Genomic DNA, 19189 nt, shown 5'->3' with positions numbered 1-19189 from the left:
AGGAGGAACATCTAACCTTCAATCAGGTGGGAAGGGTGACTGGCTCTCCCTAAACACTTAGGGCAACACCTCTACCACTTAATCAACTGCCTGGCCCCCACCACATTCTTTCCGTTTCTTCTCCTCCAGTTCTGGAGTCAGGAATCATGATTACATTAACGGTCAATGTCCCTGGATGAGGTGTGTCACTCTTCTCTACTTGACATTCCACAGCTAGGTGGATTGTTTCCTCCATCATAATGTAAGGGGCCAGTGACTGTTTTTGCTTTTGGCACATACTAATCCACTTAACAAATGCTTTTTCATTCATCCATTCATATATCCGGAAATCTTTAGAAAGATTTATTCAGTTGGGCCATAACTCCCCAAGCCATGGCTTCTATTTTCTCACCCACCTTATCTGAAAGGTTACTATCACTCAGGTTAGTGGCACTTTGGCCCAGCCACTGTCGTGATCCCCTGGCAACCACCAACCGCAGAGATCCTGTGCACTGCTGGAGCAGAGCGATAGCCTGTTGATGAGTCATGTTCCTGTCCAGAAGGGTGTGATTGATGGCCAGGATCTGGTCATTTTCCTTTAATCGTTGATCCCTTGAAATAGGTAAAGACATTTTTCTTTCTGTTAAGTGGCTCATTAACTTCAGGGAGAAAAATGTACAAAAATCCAAGGCATGCAGCCTCCACATTCAGCAGGTTGCTACAGAGTTTTCTTGTTTATTACACTGTTTCAATTAAAGACTACAACTTAGCACTTCAGTGTTTTTTCATCAGAGCACACATTAACTAATTAACACAAGTTACACTATGTGCATCCTGCAAATTGTTGGGTTGTTGGGGTTTTTTTAAACAGACATTTGGTTTTAAAGGTAAACAAAAACCATGCCTGCCCTTCTATTAGAAGGTGTTCTCCACACCCACCCAATCCGTTTCCTCACTATGGCCTCCAAAAAACCACCCCCAGCCTGCCTGAGATGAGGATTCAGTCGGGAGGCTGACGCTACTCAATACAGTCAAAGGCATCTTCGTGGCTAGATTCAGTTGACTTTTCTTGACCTCTCCAGTCTCTGGCACTTGGCACTGGTGACTACCCTACCTTCCTCTAAGAATGCTCTTCTGGAATGAACTGCTGGACAGTTAGCCTCCTGCCTCCCTGACTCACCCTCCGCAATCCTATTCTCTGATTCCATCCTCATCCCTCTTTTCTGTTTTGAATTCTATACCATGGAAGGCCCATCCATCCTGGGAAAACCACTTCTTAATAGAAGCCCTCAGCAGGTGGGTGGTGCAGTGGATAGTGCTGGGCCTAGAGTCGGGGGGACTCCTCTTCCTGAGTTCAGATATGGCCAGAGACACTTTCTAGCTACGTGACCCTGGGCAAGACACTTAACCCTGCTTGCCTCTCTTTTCTCTTCTGTCAAATAAGCCAGTAAACTATTCCAGTGTCCTTGCCAAGAAAATCTCAAATGCAGTCATGAAAAGTCAGACAATGGGATAATTACGTGGTCATTTGGCTTCTGCCCGAAAACTTTAAATGAGGTAAAATCCGCTGTGACCCCCAAAGCTCAAATTGTCAGGAAGCTTTTCCCTCCCTGTATGAAGCCTAAATCTGCCTCTCGGTAACTTCCTTCCCCTCGCAGTTCCAGATTCTGCCTTCTGGTGCCAAGCAGAACTTGCTAGTGCAACTACTTCAGCTCCTTGGTCATGGCTCTAGGAGAGGAGGGGACCTCCAGGCAATCTAATCCAATTCCCTCATTTTACAGATCAGAACTAAGGCCCAAGGTAGTTCAAGGGACTTGACAAGATAGTAGGGAAAGTAAGGGATCAACAAAGTATTGTTTCCAAAAATTATCTTGGGAGAAACAAACCAAACCAAGAGTGGACATAAACAACCCTCACCTGTCCGCTATGCTTCCTGGTTGGACTTCCTTCACAAAGAGATCAACGCCTCCAGCATTTTGTTTTCTTACAGTCACCACGCTGAATCCCAGGCCTCCAACGGATGGTTTTGCTATATCTATATATTCGATCTGTCGGCCCTGATGGGTAGAGAAATAAAGTCCACAGCTTAATGCTGATGTAGCTCTGAAACTGAGGAGCCCAGATGGAGCTGCCTTAGATGGTTCTGAGACTAACTGACCCAGGATTTTGATTTCTGGGGAAACTCTCACTTAATAATCGTCAGTAAAAATCGAATCCAGGACAAATCAGTGTTGAGGAAGTTCTGAAACCTCTGGGAGTTGGGGAAGCATTTTGATACTTCATCCCAATGATGAGCTGAACCCCAAGAGGAAGAACTCCCAGAGGACATGTTGTTTCCTACTGTGTGTTTTCTGCATTTCTGCAAACACTTCCAAAATGTTATGGATTTTTTTCCCCATTGGTTTCTTACTAAAAATTCTCTTTGATTCTATTTTCAAGAGGCAAAGAGTTCAAGTCTTGAAATCCTAGCTTTTAAGCTCAAGTCAAAACCAGGAGCATCTTGGGCAGATGGAGTCCCTATTGCTCTCTACTGGGACAACCTGAAAGACTGGGAGAAAACATCACCCTTCACATGGGTTTTATCTGAAATCATGTGGCTCCAGGCCTTATTGCCAAGGATTTTATTCACTCCATTAATAGCACATTAATTGAAAGAGCAGCATTTCTAATGCCAAGGGGCTAACAAAAGCAAGGCACAAAAATTAACTGCTGAACAGTCAAAGATATGGAATAAAGTGGTCATGCTGGGTGAAGGATTCAGGTGTAAGTGGTACTTTTAAAATGAATGAATTTGCTATCTGATTTGGCCTTATCTTTTCAAATCAGTCTCCATTTGTAAACTGAGGCTCACAGGCAAATCTGGTCCCAAACATCAAAGATCAATTGCAGATTAAGCTTAAGTGAGAAGGGAAGTCAGACAAAGGGGATGCTGGGAACACATCCCCAGCTCTCACCTGTTTTAGTTTGTAAGAAGGCACTGAACCCATTCCTCCCTCCCAATGCTGTTTTAGTAACTAAGATCTGAAGAGCAAAGGCGAAGGGAAGACATATTCAGATCACTTCTCAAGAGAGATAACAGGCAGCCTTCCCCATCCAAGGAACCAACGCCATTCTCTCCTCCCAGCTCCCAGGAGGACATGAGGCTCTCACACCAATCATAAGGGCAAGGGAGGTCCACCTCACCTCCAACGCAGTTTGGAGGTTTCGTTACTTGATGTCCACAACTGCTACCAAAGCAAAGACGTGAAAAACTATACAAATACATATTAAAATAAAGTCAATCAATCAACAAACAATAAATTCCTTTTAAATTTTGCTTAATGGGCTTGTTCTCTGGGAGAAGCAAATGGGAGAGAGAAAAGGAGAAATATAGTGGGTAGACAAGCATTAATTAAGCATCTACTACTTGGCAGGGTGGGCAGAGCTCTGGGCATGAAGTCAGGTAGACTCACCTTCCTGAGTTCAAATGCAGCCTCACTCTTACTAGTTGTGTGATCCCAGACAAGTCATTTCCCCCTGTTTGCCTCAGTTTCCTCATCTGTCTAACGAGCTAGAGAAGGAAATGGCAAACCACTCCACTATCTCTGCCAAGAAAACTCCAAATGTGGGTTTGAGGAGCTGGACATGATGAACAGTAACAATATATGGAATGCTAGGCACTAAGGGGGTGGGGTTGTGATTAAATCAGTACAGGATGCTCCCCAGGAAGAGGTTCCTATGCCTAAGCCTACTCACAATGAATTTATTGGTTGTTGCTGTTGTGGCATTTTTAGTAGTCTCTGCCTCTTCATGATCCCACCTGGGGTTTTCTTGGCAAAGACACTGCAGCGGTTGGCCATTTCCTTCTCCAGCCCATTTTACAGATGAGGAAACTGAGGCAAACACAGCGAAGTGACTTGTCCATGGTCACACAGCTAGTAAGCTGAGGATGGATTTGAACTTCCTGAATGCAGGTCCCAGCTCTATACCACTAGCTGTCCCCATCAGATGTAAAATGGGAATGATTTTAATCTATCTGCCTGATTTATTCATTCTTTCATTCATTTATTAGTATGGTCTCCCTCCCAGGGTTTTTGTAAACATCAAATGAGATACTTATGTAAAAAAAAAGGCACAGTGCCTCACACACAGAAGTGCTCCAGAAATGCCAGGCCAAGTGGGGCCCCAAACACAAAAAACACAAATGTCTTCCTTCAAAAAGCTTACATTCTATCAGAAGAAAACATGCTTGCATATAAACATAGAGGATAATACAAAGTAATTTTGCAGAGGGAGGAACCAACAGCTGGGGCAGGGGATGCTGAGAAAGGCTTCCTGGTGTTGAACTCTGCACAAAAGAGAGACAGGGATTCTAAGGAGGGGAGAGAGGAGAAGCTAGAGCATTCCAGGCACAGGGGCACCCAGTGCAATGTCAAGAAGATGAGAAATGTGGCCTTGGGGGAAGGAGGCATAGAATCTATATGTAACAAGATGGGACTTGACCTACCTGTGCCATCTGTTGGATGACAGAGTGAAATTCCTCATTTCCTGATCTTGGGGTCCAAGGAAACACTGCTGCTGAGTTATTAAAGGCTGTGTGGGTATTTCCATTAGCAATTGAGCTGTCAGTAAACACAAGCAACCCTTTCCTCGAAAAATCAAAGTTGGCCGGGCAATCTGAAGGAATGTGGCTAAGCTGGGAGGGACAGAGAAACAAAGTGAGTGACAGAGAGTGTGGGGGGGGGGGCAGGGTGGAGAAGACAGAAGGGGAGGGAGAGAGAGATGGGGAAGGGGAGGGAGAGAGAGATGGGGAGGGGGAGGGAGAGATAGGGAGAGAGAGGGAGAGAGAGATGGGGAGCGGGAGGGAGAGAGAGATAGGGAGGGGGAGGGAGAGAGATGGGGAGAGAGAACAGTCACACAATTTCACACCCTGCCAAAAGGGTCATGCATTGACTTTTTCTGGGGCTATTATATTTGTTTTTATTTTATTCTGAACTTAAGAAATAAACCTAGCATTTCCATAACAAAGTTAAAGGAAAAAAAGAGATTTTATCAAACTGCAAATCTACTATATACAACCTGCGATTCCTTTTAAACAGAAGCGACCAGGCCATTTTTCTCTTTTTCCTTTCTTCCCTCCCCCCTATCACTGACTTACAACAGATTAGACACTGCATGTTGCACATGGAGCTAACAGCCTAGGTATGCAGATGGTGTAAAAATGAAGACTGGTCTGTTTGCTTTCCCTTTGGACACAGAGATCATAGATTGCAGCCTGATCCAATACTCTCATTTTACAGAGAAAACCACTGCCCCAGAAGGCTGGGTGGCTTCCCCAATGTCACACCAGTGGCCAATATAGGAACACTTTAATAAACAATCTATTGTGATAAAGACAGATGGCAGCCCAGGCACCAGGCACATCTACTAAGCAGCAACATTTCATGTCAATCGAAGGCAAGACAGGTCTGATTGCCATCAATGGGGGCAGTTCCCCAAAGGAGGAGACACATCTGTTTGCACACAGGAGCATGGACAGGAGAGGGAGATCCGAGCTAAAGTCAGGAAGACCTGGGTTCAAGTCTAGAATTTGCTGTGAATGATAAGAGCAGCAGCAGCAGCTAATATTTATTTATATGGTACGGTGAGAGGCAGCGTGAAGCAGGAGACAAGTGATATGGCGGCCCCAGTTCCCTATTGGCTATGTGGCCCTTCACTTCTCTGGTCTTCAGGCCACTCTCTGACTCCTCAGTTGCCGAGCGATGCAGATATGCACTGGTAGCCCTAGGGATCCATCCAAAAGTTGAAGAATAAGAAAACAGATGTCTGGTCCTAGTCCCACTTCAAATGGCATTCTTCTTGACTCAGTTCTCTAGCAATGGGCACTATGACATTCAAGAGGAGAAAGCCACTGGGATGCCGATTTGGGGACAACTCAGACAGTTTCCTAACAACTGGCTCTGTTGGGGCCAAGGCATCAAGCCAGCAGAAACAGGAGAAAGCTATGATGGTGCCCATGACTTGTCCTTCCAACTCTGTGATCCCAGCCTAGCACTTCACCAAAACACATCTTAAAATCAATCCATTCATCTCCCTGCTAAAATCCACTCACCAGGGAAGCCTGCGGCTTGGAGCCTACCTGTCCTTTCAGCTGTCTAATGGATTGCTGAATCGTGAGGATCTGGTTGAATAGGGGGCTCTTCAGGGTCTCACAAAACAAGGCGAGTCTCTCATTCTGGGAGGTGTCACCCCTCTCATGCAATTTCATTTGTAGCCGGTCAAGGACCTGCAGGATCTGCAGCTTATCTGGGGGAGAAAATGGTGGAGAAAAGCACCAGTTAAATGTCAGTGGTCTTCCATCCCTTCCCTGATGACTTGCTCTGTAAGTGAGCTACAGACTGTATACATACTTGCTGCAGGATTTTCAGGCATCCTGAACTCTTCTCTTCAAACAACCAGAGAAATCTAGGAATTTGGGAAAAAAAATGCATTTAATATATAATTATCCATACATGTATCTATTCAAAGAGAGAGATGGATATGGATAGGTGATGGATAAACACAATTTTTAATCAGTGAGTAAATTGAGACCCAGAGAGGTTACCTAATAAGTCTGAAAGTGGAAGTCAGAATTTAGTAAGGCCCTTTGACTGCAAATAAAGAATGTTTTCTCCAGTTTTGGGTAGGCTCCCCAAGCCTGACAGCTGGGACTGAGGAATAAACTGAGGCATGTTCTCAACATTACAACTCCATGGAAGCCCATAGCATAGAAGAGCCACCACCCAAATGTCTGCCCTTCTAGCCAACAGGCCAGGCTGTCTCTGCCAGGTGAGCAGGGCACATTCCTCTCATGCCAGACTGCTGGACCATCTCTAGAAACAAGGAACTGTCTCTATGGAAAGGTACCTCATGATTCTGCTCCATGGGTCAATGAGCTAGAACATGCGTGGAACATTCAAGATAATTCTGATCACAAAGCCAACAGTGGCTCAAGCATATCGGGAAATGGGCAGAACGTGCCTCCTTTTACAGGACTATCCTTTTCCACCTCCTTAGTCAGTCTCTTGGGGGAGCTTGGTGGCTCAGCAACTACAGCGCTGGGTCTGGAATCAGGAAGACGCCTCTTCCTGAGTTCAAATTTGGCCTCAGACACTTCCTAGCTGAGTGATCCTGGGCAAGTCATTTAACCCTGTTTGCTTCATCTGGAAAATGAGATGGAGAAGGAATGGCAAACTATTCCACTCTCTTTGCCCAAAAAACTCCAAAGAGGATCACAAAGATTTGGACATGACTAACAACAAAATCTGGCAACTAGTTGTTAAGTTGGAACCACATGGAGAGCTATCTCTACTGAAATGCCATAGGACTCACTCTGTCCTTGGTCCAGTATTCTTCAACATTCTGATCAATTCATTAAACGTTTAATAAACACCTACTGTGTTTACAATGCCATGTAAGATCCTGGAAATTCAAAGATGAAAAATGACAGTCTGCCTTTAAGAAGTTCACACTCTAAGAAAGGAATGTGAGTTGTATTCAAAAAGGTAGCACACAGTACTGGACAAAGCTCTGGATGTGGGAGTCAGAACAACCTGAGTTCAAATCCCAGTTCAGACACTACCTGGGCAAGTCTCTTCCCCTCTCTGTGCCTCAGTTTCCTCATTGGTAAAATGGGAGGGTTAAACTCGACAGCCTTTGAAGTCCTTTCCAGCTTTAAATCAATGATTCTAAGATCCTAAGAAGTAGGATATATGGTGGAATGTGACTAAGTCTGTCTAGGACCATTTTTAGGAGGGAAGGAACAGTTTTCGAGGTGTCATCTTCCGTATAATAAGGGGACTGGATTAGTCCCTTTCACCTATAAATCTGTGGTCCTAAGACCTTGCAGATCAAATATATGAGAAAATTAGGGAAGGCTTCCTGCAGGAGGTGGCCTCCAAAGGGGAACTTGAAGGAAAAGAAGACTGACTGGGCAGAGATGAGGAAACATTCCAGGCCCAATTAAAGGACCAGAGAGGGAACAAATCAAAGCAGCCCAGTCCAGCTGGCACCTAGTGAGCAATAGTGAAGGAAGGCTGTGGTAAATCAGGAGTATGGAAGCTAATGCCCACCGTGGGGGAAGTCTTTCCTAGTCTTCCCTTTCAGAGTCTCTCCAATTTATTCTGTTTACATCATGTTTTCACAAAGTGCTTTGTATGTTGTCACTCCTATTAGGCTGTGAGCTCCCTGAGTAGGATTGGGTTTTTTTGCCTGGTTTTGTGTACACTCAGCACAGTGTCTGGCACATAGTAGGCTCATAATAAATACTTCTTGATCTACTAAGTAGGCCTTGGGAGTCAGGTTTTGTTTTGGTCTTTTGGAGACCATGACTTGTTGTCATGTGAGCTCAGGGTCACACAGCTAGTAATGGTCTCCTGCCACATTTGAACTCAGGTCCTCCTGACTCCAGGAGCTGTGCTCTATCCCCTGCGCCAAGTAGGTGCCCCTAATCTCATCTTGGACACACCCCAGCAGATTAGACCAGAGAGCCTCATTTACCTCTCCATGCCCCCAGGCAGCTATCTAAGACTGGAGTACGCAGGGAAAGAGAGACTGGAAAGTAAATAAGGGGAAAGTGGATAAGCATTCAGATAGAGCCTACAGTGTGCCGGGGCACTGTGCCACCTTACACATATCTTATCATTTGATCCTCACAACAACCTGGGAGGGAGGTTAAGAAACCTAAGGCAAACTTACCTAGGTCACATAGCAAGTAAATGCCTGAAACTAGGTCTGAATTCAGGTTTTCCGGAGCCTAGGTCCAATGCTACCTCCACCGCACTCTATCCAGTTGGCTGCCTCAGAGTGAAATTAGAATCACTGTGAAACGGCCAGGCTTAACAGAAGAGGAAACAAAATACTTAAATAATCTTATTTTAGAAAAAGAAATGGAATAAGCCACCAAGAAGATCCCAAGAAAAAAGTCCCAGGACCAGATGGATTCACAAGTGAACTCTACCAAACATTTAAAGAACAATTAATTCATTCCCCAATTGATAAATGGTCAAAGGATATGAACAGGCAATTTTCGGAAGAAGAAATTAAAGATATCTATAATCATATGAAAAAATGCTCTAAATCACTGTCGATTAGAGAGATGCAAATCAAAACAACTCTGAGGTACCACATCACACCTATAAGATTGGCAAACATGACAGAACAAGAAAATGATAAATGCTGGAGAGGATGTGGGAGAGTTGGAACACTAATTCATTGTTGGTGGAGCTGCGAGCGCCTCCAACCATTCTGGAGAGCAATTTGGAACTATGCCCAAAGGGCTACAAAAATGTGCATACTCTTTGACCCAGCAATATCGCTACTAGGACTGTATCCCCAAGAGATCATAAAAATGGGAAAGGGTCCCACATGTACAAAAATATTTATGGCAGCACTCTTTGTAGTTGCCAAAAACTGGAAGTCAAGGGAATGTCCATCAATTGGGGAATGGCTGAATAAATTATGGTATATGAATGTAATGGAGTACTATTGTGCCATAAGAAATGATGAACAAGAAGACTTCAGAGAGGCCTGGAAGGACTTATATGACCTGATGATGAGTGAAAGGAGCAGAGCCAGGAGAACTTTGTGCACAGCAACAACCACAGTGTGTGAGAGTTTTTTCTGGTAGACTTGGAATTTTGTAATAACGCAACAACTTCTTAAAAAAAAAAAATCCCAATGGTGGTTCTCTAAGGCAAAATGCCTTCCACACTCAGAGAAAGAAATATGGAAGTCATTCGCAGAATGTAGCAGATCATGTTTGTGTATGTGTATGTTTTTGTGTATCATATTTTGATTTGTTATATGATTTCTTCCATTTATTTTAGTCCGACTACATAGCATGACTATAGTGAAAATGTACTCAATAGGAAAGTATATGTAGAACTTATACAGAACTGTATGCAGTCGTGGGGAGGGAGGGGGGTAGTGGGGGGTAGGTGTGGGGGGGATAAAATCTCAATTGTATGGCAGTGATTGTTAAACATTAAAAAATAATTTTTAAAAATATTAAATAAAAAAAAGAAAGAAAGAACAATTAATTCTGAAAAAACTAGGCAGAGTCCTACCAAATTCCTTTTACAACATAATGCGGTACTGATACCCAAATCAGGCAGCGAAAACAGAGAAAACTAAGACCACTTTCCTTAATGAATATCACTGCAAAAACTTTACAGCAACATATCTCAAAGATCATACGCTGTGACCCGGTGGGCTGGTTCAATATTAGGAAAACTATTAGCGTAACTGACCATATCAATAAGAAAAACAAAAATCACAGAGTATCAACAGATGCGGAAAAAGCTTTTGATGAAATACAACACCCTCGCCTATTAAAAACACTAGAAAGCACAGGAATCCATAGAGCTCTTCTTAAAATAAGTCGTATCTTATCTAAAACCAAGAGCAAGAAAAGGGTTATCTGCAATGGGAATAAACTTGAAGCCTTCCCAACAGGATCAGAAATGAAGCAAGAATGTCCATTATTACCACTAGTACTCCGTGCTAGTTACAGCAATGACAAGAAAAAGAAATTAAAGGAATAGAAACAGGCAAAGAGGAAACAAAGCTGTCACTTTTTGCAGATGCATGAAGGTATACTTAGAGAATCCTGGAGAACCAACTTAAAAAACTAGTGGAAACAATGAACAACCAGCAAAGTTACAGGATATAAAATACATAAACACATACACATAAATCATCAGTATTTCTACATACTACCAACAAAGCGCAACAGGAAGAGATAAAAATAATTGCAGATAATATAAAATACTTGACAGTTCATCTACCTGCCAAGACAAACTCAGGGATTTTATGAATAAAAAATTACAAAACATTTTTCATACATGTAAAGACTGACCTAAACAATTGGAGAAAGTTTAATTGTTCATGGGTAGCTGGCCAATATAATAAAAAGATAATTTTCCCTAAGCTAATTTACTTATTCAGTGCCACACCAACCAAACTACCAAACAATTATTTTATACAGCTAGGAGAAAATACTAACAAAATTCATCTGGAGGAGCAAAAAGTAAAAAATATCAAGGGAATAAATTTTTTTAAATGTTAAGGAAGGTAGCCTACTAGTTCTAGATTTCAAATTATATTGCAAAACAGGAATCATCAAAAACAATCTAGGATTGGCTTAATAGAGTAGGGAAATAATGGAATATACAATACACAATAGTAATGTGTTTGATAAACCCAAAGATCTAAGGTTTTGAGGTAAGAATTCAACATTTGACAAAAGTTGCTGAGAAAACTAGAAGGCAATTTGGCATACTAGGCATAGACCAACATCTCATACTGTAAATCAAGATACCGTCAAAATGGATTAATGATTTGGACATAATGCATGATAACAGAAATTGAGGGAGTAGGAAGAATTTACCTCTCAGATCTACGGATAAGGGGAGACTTTATGAGCAAACAAGGGATAGAGAGGATTACAGGAAGCAAAACGGATAATTTTGATTACATGAAATTAAAAAACTTTTGCACAAATAAAACTAATCCAGGCAAAATTAGAAGAAAAACAGGAAACTGGGGGGAAAATTTTACAAGCTTCTCTAATAAAAGTCTCTTTTCTCAAATATATATGGAACTGAGCAAAATTTTTAAAAAATAAAAGCCATTCTCCAGTTGATAAGTGGTCAAAGACTATAGTGAGTTTTCAGAAGAAATCAAAGTTATCCATATTTATGTGAAAAAAATGCTCGAAATCATTACTGATTAGAGAAATGCAAACTAAAGCAACTCTGGGATAGCATCTCACACCTATCAGACTGACTAACATGACAACAGGAAAATGACAAATGCTGGAGGAGATGTGGAAAAATTGGGACACTATTGCACTATTGGTAGAGTTGTGAACTAGTAACTAGTCTAACCATTCTGGAGAACAGTTTGGAACTATGCCCAAAGAGCTACAAAACTGCACATACCCTTTGATCCAAAAATACCAGTACTAGGTCTGTATCCCAAAGAGATCAAAGAAAAAAGGGCCTTTTTGTATAAAATATTTATAGCAGCTCTTTTGTGGAGGTAAAGAATTGGAAATTGAGGAGATGTCCTTCCATTGGGGAATGGCTGAACAAGTTGTCGTATATGATTGTGATAGAATACTACTGTGCTATAAGAAGTGACGAGCAGGATGCTTTCATAAAAACCTGAAAAGACTTGTATGAACTGATATAAAGTGAAGTGAGAACTAGGAGAATACTGCACATAGTAACAGCAATATTGCTAAGGATGATCAACTGCATTACTCTGATCAACACAATTGATCCAAGACAACTGCACCCATGGTAAAAAAAAAAAAAAAAATGTTACCCATTTCCAGGGAGAGAACTGATAAAACTCTAACTACAGATAGAAGCATACTTTTCTAAACTTTTTAAAAATTATTGTGTGTGTGTGTTTTCTTTTGCCACATGGCTAGTATGGAAACGTTTTGCATGTTCACATATACAATCGATTACAAATTGTTTGTCTTGTCAAGGAAGGGGGAGGGGTTGGAAGAAGAGTTTGTAACTTAAATTTTTTTTTAAATGATTGTTTAAAAAGTTTTTTACATGTACTTGGGAAATACTTAACAAAATTTTAAAAATTTAAAGAATGAGATTGTGAAGGACCGTCATTAGCAACTAAGGAGGTGGTAAGGCAGACCTGTTAAGAACTACTTATCTTCTCTCATGTCAGAGTTCAGCTCCAGGCCAGTCAATCAAACACCCACCAAGTGCTAGGCATGGTGCTAAGAGCTAGGAAAAAAGGCACAAAATAGTCCCAGTTCTCAAGGAGCTCCTAGTCGATGGAGTGCATCCCCTTGATGCAGCCTTCACTCACTGCCCCCCCATTATTTATGCTTTCTTCAATTTAGCTTTTAAGGTCCCTGAGGGCAAGAACTGCTTCATCGTACCAGCAGAATCACAAAGGTCGCTTGAATCACAGCCTCCATGATGAGTTGGTTCGTTTTGCTGAAATTACTTTACTCTAACTTTAATTAAAATTCTTTGTTATAAGAGCTGGCTAGCTAGGTATGGAGCAGGGAATATATTTAGAAATGGTGAATTAAAATCAAAGGATATCAGCAATGTTTGCTGATCTAAATTGAATTGTAGCATCAACATGAAAATACATGTCTGGGATAGGTTGGACAAGCCACCCCAGTCTGAGATTCTGCAATGGGTAGAAGCTGGAGAGAGGAAAAAGGTTGAAGGAAAACCAAACAAGTGCTTGCATTTAAGGTCAGCAAAGCACTGTCCATGTTATTTCATACCTGCTGAGGGAGGTAACTGTCATCCTCATTTAATACATAAAGAGGCTGAGGTACTGGATTAAGTGATTTGCCCAGAGTTACTTCACTAGTAAATCCAAGGCAGGATTTGAACTCGTCTTAATTTCCAGTCTAACACACCATCCATTGATTGCACCACCTAGCTAGCAGGAACTCTCTCTCTCCTTATTGGAAGCCTTCAAGGCTCGATGACCCTTTGTGGCTGGACTTCTCGGTCAGGTTAAGGCTTCCCCAAGTTCCCAGTTCTAAAGGTTAGCAGACACTTAATAATGTTTATTATTGATTGAATTCTAAATCGGGGAACTGCCTTGGCACCATTGGTCTCACTTGGGATTATCAGGGGATCCTCAAACTAGAGCCAGAAGGACCTCAGAGACTCTCTCATCCAACCCCCTAATTTGACAAAGGGGGAAACTGTGGGGAAAAAAACTGTAAGAAAACTCAAACTGTGGTTCGAGTGACTGGCTGCCCATTGCCACCTAGGGGGCAAACACTGGAGAGGGTCCTCTGGACTTGAGTCAGTGCTTTTGGCAGGGGACCAAGCTGTCTCCTCTTTAATCAATACTCAGAACCCTCTGCCTTAACATTTCATCAGAGTTACTAACACGTAAGACTGAGGCCTCTCTGGGTCTCAGTTTCCTCTTTTGTAAAATGAACAGGTTGGGCTCCATGACTCAGCTCTAACCCTATGATTTTAATACCACCCAATCTTCAGCCCACCCAGCAAAGAAGTAAATGGATTTACCTGGCAACAAAGGAGGCAGGAATTCCCCTGGGGCATAGATTTCCCTAACAGAGATTCTCAGGCCCAGAATAAGAAAAGCCTGGGTGTGGGGTCTGGCCCACTGGCCTTTCCCAGTCTTCAACAACTCCTCTCAGTAGGAGGCAGGGAACTCCTCTCAGTAGGAGGCAGGGAAGAGATAAGAGGATGAGACACGGAACCCAAAAGATATTGAAGACAACACAAGGGATGCTATACATTCTTTAATATGTCCAAGCTGTTCCCACTGGGAGAACTTGGAGCAACAAGCTTTATGTTTAGGTTGCAGGTCTGCTCCTTATTTGTATGACCCTAGGAATATCATCATCTGTAAAATGAGCTCTTTGGACTACTTGGGCTATGAAGTCCCTTCCAACTATAAATGTAGGATCTTATGACCCCTGGGATCACTCCCTCAATTCAATTTTGCAAATACTCCCTAGTTGCCTACCATGAGAGGCAGCCCATGCAGGTAGCAGGTAAAATGCTGGGCCTGGAGTAAAAAAAGGCATGGATTCAAATCCAGTTTTAGACATTTAGTGCTGATATGACCCCAGTCAGTCAGTGAATGGGCCTGTTTATTCATCTGTAAAAGTACCCACTTCCCAGAGGTCTGATAGGAATCAAGTGGTTACCTTGCAAACGCTCAAACAAGTATACAGATGTCAACAATTCTGTTTCTATATGAAAGGTGATAGGGAAACCACAGTGGCACAGAGCAGTCCTCAAAAAGCCTGCTTTCTGGGGCCAGGAGGATAGGGATGGTTGGAGAAACATGGTCTATGTATACAGATAAGTATCCAGTTAGTAGTGATGGAAAGCAAAGGAGATGTTTTAGGAAATTTTGAGAAGGAAAGACCATTTTCCATAGAGAAGATCACAGATGGAGAGCTGAAAGGGACCGTGGAGGGCATGTAGTACAACACTCATGGATGAAGAGCCTAAGCCCAGAGAGGTTATGATTTACCCAAGGTCCCATGGGTAATGTCAGAAGCAGATTCAAATTCAATTCCACTGAGTCACAATCCAGCCCTTTTTCCAAGTCCTCAAAGAACCAGAGGCTAGAAGGGACATCAGAGGCCATTTAATTTACCCTCCCCCCACTAGACAAGTGGGGAAACAGAAGCCCTGAGAGGTAGTAACTTAACTAAGTTCACAATGGTAGAAAGTGTCAGTGGCAAAATGTGAATTCAACCCCTCATACTCCTGGGCCAAAACACTTGCCACTGCACCACACCAGGCATGACCTATACAGATGTGACCCCTTACTCCTGTACCACTTACTAACCCTATCACTCATTTGGCATATAAAAAATACATACCTAGTACATACAAAGCTAGTTTTCTCCACAGCTCCTGGCACACGGTAAGCATTTAATAAATGCTTGCTGAATTGACATCCTTATAAAAGAAGGGAATCAGACTAGATAATAATAATAATAAACTGACATTTTTATAGAACTTACTTTGTGCCAAGCACTTTAGAATCATCTCATTTGACCTTCACAGCAACACTGGGAGGTAAGAGCAATTACTATCCCCACTTTACAGATGAAGAGACTAACGTAAACAGAGGTTAAGTGACTTGCTCAGGGCCACACAGTGTTTTGTGTCTCTGTTTGAACTCAAGTCTTCCAGACTCCTGGCCCCCAGCGCTATCTACTGTACCATCTGGATGCCACCTTGGATCCCTAAAGTTCCTTCAGGCTGTGACATCTCTGACTCTTACCATCTACCTCCCTAAACCTGGCAGGGACTGATTCCTCCCTTTCCTTCTCCTTCCTCTGAACATTAACTGAATTTCCAGAGCAAAGTCCAGATCTCTCCTTGCCCTAGCAAAGGCACAGTAGGTGCTCAGCAAATGCTTGTCATCACTGATGGTGAGCCATGTGTAAAGTATGAATTGTGACGCTCTCTAAAAGCAGGTGAGCAGGGACAGTGCAATCTCTCCCTCCCACCCCCACCCGCCCCGGGGAGAAACCGAAGTGAGTTCATCTAAAGTCTACAATGTCTCAACAGGTGGAGAAGAAAATGGGCCCCTGCAAGCCCCTTGCCCTCTCTGGGTCTCAGTTTCCTCCTCTGAAAAATAAAGGGCTTGGTCTAAACGAGTTCCAAGATTCTTCCCAGCTGAGGACCTGAGGCTCCCGAGCCGGGCAGATGCGTGGGTTACCCTCAGACTGCAGGACAGAAAAAAGGGGTTCTGGACTCCGACTCCGTCTCCGTCTCCCTCCCTTCCTTCCCTCTCTCCTTCCTTCCTTCCCTCCTTCCTTCTTTCCCTCCTTCCTTCCTTCCCTCCTTCCTTCTTTCTTTCCTCCCTTCCTTCCCTCCCTCCTTCCTTCCTTCCCACTCTCCTTCCTTTCCTCCTTCTTTCCTTCCCTCCTTCCTTCCCCGGGCCGGGAATGCTCCGGCTCCTTCTCCCTCCCACTTCCTGGCCCCCCTCAAATCCGAGCTCGCCTCGGATCGGCCGCTCGAGGCCCCTCCTCGCACCCCCAAAGCAGGGAGCAGGGGCCGAGGTGGGCCGGTGCTGACGTAGGCATTTAAAGGGGCTGGCTCCCGGGAGCTGGAGTCGGGGGGCCCTGCCAGAGCCCGGGGAGGCCTGGCCACGGGGGAGGGGCGGAGAGGGATCTGCAGCAGGAACCCCACCCCTCAACCCCAGCCTTTCTTTACCTGCTCGGAGCCGGAGGGTGGCCGCGGGAGGCGGGCGCTGGCTCAGGGGCCCGGGAAGGTGGGGCTCGAGGACGTAGGAGCGCCCCCCCTCCGCCTCACCTGGGCGGAAGTGAGAGCGAGGCTGGGGGCGGAGCGCACTCACCTGGCAGGCCCTGCCCTCCCGACCCCCTCCCCAACCAGGGCCCGGGGGCGGGGCCCGGCCGAGGGGGCGTGGCCCCGCCAGGGGCCAACTAGGGAAGCCGGGCCCCCCCAAGGGGGAGGGGAGAACCTGGAGGAGGGGGTGTGGAGAGGAGGAGAAAGGGCGGGGGAGAGGGTGTCATCCGTGCGCCCCCACCCCTGAGATGACTCGAAGGTTACTTTGTATCCTTCTGTGTATGAGTGGGTCCCTGGATAGAGCATCGGGCCTGGAGCTAGGAAGACCTGAGTTCAAATGCGCCCTCAGATAGTCCTAGCTGGGTGACCCGGCCAAGTCACTTCACCCTGTTTGCCTCAGTTTCCTCATCTGGAAAATGAGCTGGAGAAGGAAATGGCAGAGCACTCTGCTGTCTTGGCCAAGAAAACCCCAAATGGGGCCACAGAGTCAGACAAGAAGCACCAGCAAATATATAGCACTTTAAGGTTTGCAAAGAACATTACCTGCGTTATCTCACCTGATCTATGCAAAAGCTAGCTATAACTATTTATGAACAACTCTGAGAGGTAGGTGCTCTTATCATCCCCATTTTACTGAGGAAACTGAGGCAAAGTTGAATGACTTGCTCAAAGTCAAACAGGAAGGGGTCAGAGGCTGGATTTGAACTCAGGTGTTCTGACTCCAGGCCCAGCTGAAAGGTATGTTCTAGCTCTCCCTTTGATCAAGCCCAGTGAAAGCTCCAGGAGAACTGGACTGTTTCCTGTTTCTTGTTCCTGTTCTTTATATTTCTAACAACTTCTTTTTCTTTATTTCTTTAACTTTTTGGCTCTATTTTCCTAACAAGTTCTTTTTCTTTGTTTTTGACTTTATATTTCTAATTTCTTTTTCTTTTTCTTTTGTTTTTATATTTCCAACAGCTCTTCTTCATCTCCTTGTTTGTTTTTGTCTCCATATTCCTAATAAATTCCACCCAGTAGGCGCTTAATAAAGATTTGTTGCACTGAATATTGGAAAGAGAGGTTGGAGGAGAGACAAGAAGCAAGGAATAGAGCAGGGAAAAGATGGCATAAGGGGAGGCAAGAAGCGCAAGACTTGGAAGGGAGAAAGGGTGAAGGAAATGGAACTGTGTGGATGATACTGGAAAGATACAGGGGGTAGGAAAGGAGGGAGAAGAAGGGGAAAGAAGGGAGGAGGAAAGGAAGAGGGAGAACGAGTCTGAGTTGACCCTGGCCTCCAGAATGGAGGAATTTGGGGTTTGGGAAGGTGTTTCACCTCAATCAACCATAGGCCCCTTCCTATTGGAAGTAAAGAGGAAGGAACCTTGGAGAGAGACAGAAAGAGAAGGACCCAGGAGGGCCTTAAGGATCATCTAATGATCTAACTTCTCTGTAAAATGAGGAAGCTGGACTAGGTGACTTCTAAGCTTCTTCTGCACTAAAATTCTATGAACCCACTTATTCTACAAATCAGGAAACTGAGTCTCAGAGAAGGATACCCAACATACAAGGAAATGAAAGGAACTCAATTCTGATCCCAGGCCTAACACTTAAGTGCCTTCCCCTCCTCTAAACAGTCTCCTTTTTTTGGGAAGCAGACTGAAGTAGACTGAAAGCCTGAAAAAATGGGGGATATAGGGAGAGACAGTCAGACAAACAGAAGAAGAGACAGATGGCCTCATGGCTGAGAAGCAAGGCAGATGGCCCTATCAGGAAGAGGGAAGAAGGAGACAGACTGATGGATCGCCAGCCTCTCTAGAGAGAGGGAAGAAAGCTGGAATGGAAAAGATGCACAGATCATAGGATCGAGAGTTGGAAAATAATCTAGCTCAAGCCTTCTCTTAACATGTGAGGGAACAGTGACCCAGACAAGGGAAACAAATTGCCCGTCCTTCAATGCAAGTAGATTAGGACTATAGATTTTTAAGCTAAAAGAGATCTCAGAGGCTATATCATTCAACCCTCTCATTTTAAAGTTAAGGAACCAAGGCCTAGAGAAGTCACAGAAATTTCCCAAAGTCACGCAGGGTGTAAGTGGCAAAACTGGGACTGGAAACCAGATTCTCAGATTTCAAATCCATTGTGCCTTAGGGAATAAGGCAGAGAAGAAGCAAACAGAAAGGGGACAAGGTGGGAACATCATCAAGGGTGGAAGAGACACTATGGACACCAGTGGCTATGGCAGGAAAACAGAAATTGTCTTGAAAACAACCAATTAAAATCCAGTACAATTGATCAAACCAGTGCCAATCACTGAAGAAACCTAGTATTCCCATCTTTTTTTCACTTTTAAATCTTAAAATTTGCTGTTTTGCCTTCAGTGACTTCAGAATACAACTAGT

The 19189-nt window shown here is 43.9% G+C and overlaps 1 protein-coding gene across 3 annotated transcripts in view; it reads right to left on the bottom strand.

Annotated features, from left to right (window-relative positions):
• Nucleotides 1-16829, bottom strand: part of PATJ (PATJ crumbs cell polarity complex component) — a 325916-nt gene extending 309087 nt beyond the window's left edge. For all 3 annotated transcript variants that reach the window (XM_072649698.1, XM_072649699.1, XM_072649701.1), the window contains exons 1-6: nucleotides 16719-16829; nucleotides 6369-6423; nucleotides 6098-6264; nucleotides 4466-4654; nucleotides 1897-2036; nucleotides 396-591 (exon numbers count right to left, since the gene is read on the bottom strand). In XM_072649698.1, the coding sequence (XP_072505799.1) occupies nucleotides 396-591; nucleotides 1897-2036; nucleotides 4466-4654; nucleotides 6098-6264; nucleotides 6369-6390 (714 nt within the window). In that variant the 5' untranslated portion in view covers nucleotides 6391-6423; nucleotides 16719-16829. The remainder of the gene's footprint in view (nucleotides 1-395; nucleotides 592-1896; nucleotides 2037-4465; nucleotides 4655-6097; nucleotides 6265-6368; nucleotides 6424-16718) is intronic.
• Nucleotides 16830-19189: the final 2360 nt, after the last annotated feature.

The sequence above is a fragment of the Notamacropus eugenii genome, chromosome 2 (genome assembly GCF_028372415.1).
Source record: "Notamacropus eugenii isolate mMacEug1 chromosome 2, mMacEug1.pri_v2, whole genome shotgun sequence".
Classification (NCBI taxonomy): Eukaryota; Metazoa; Chordata; class Mammalia; order Diprotodontia; family Macropodidae; genus Notamacropus; species Notamacropus eugenii.
This window is presented reverse-complemented; position numbering and strand designations above follow the sequence as displayed.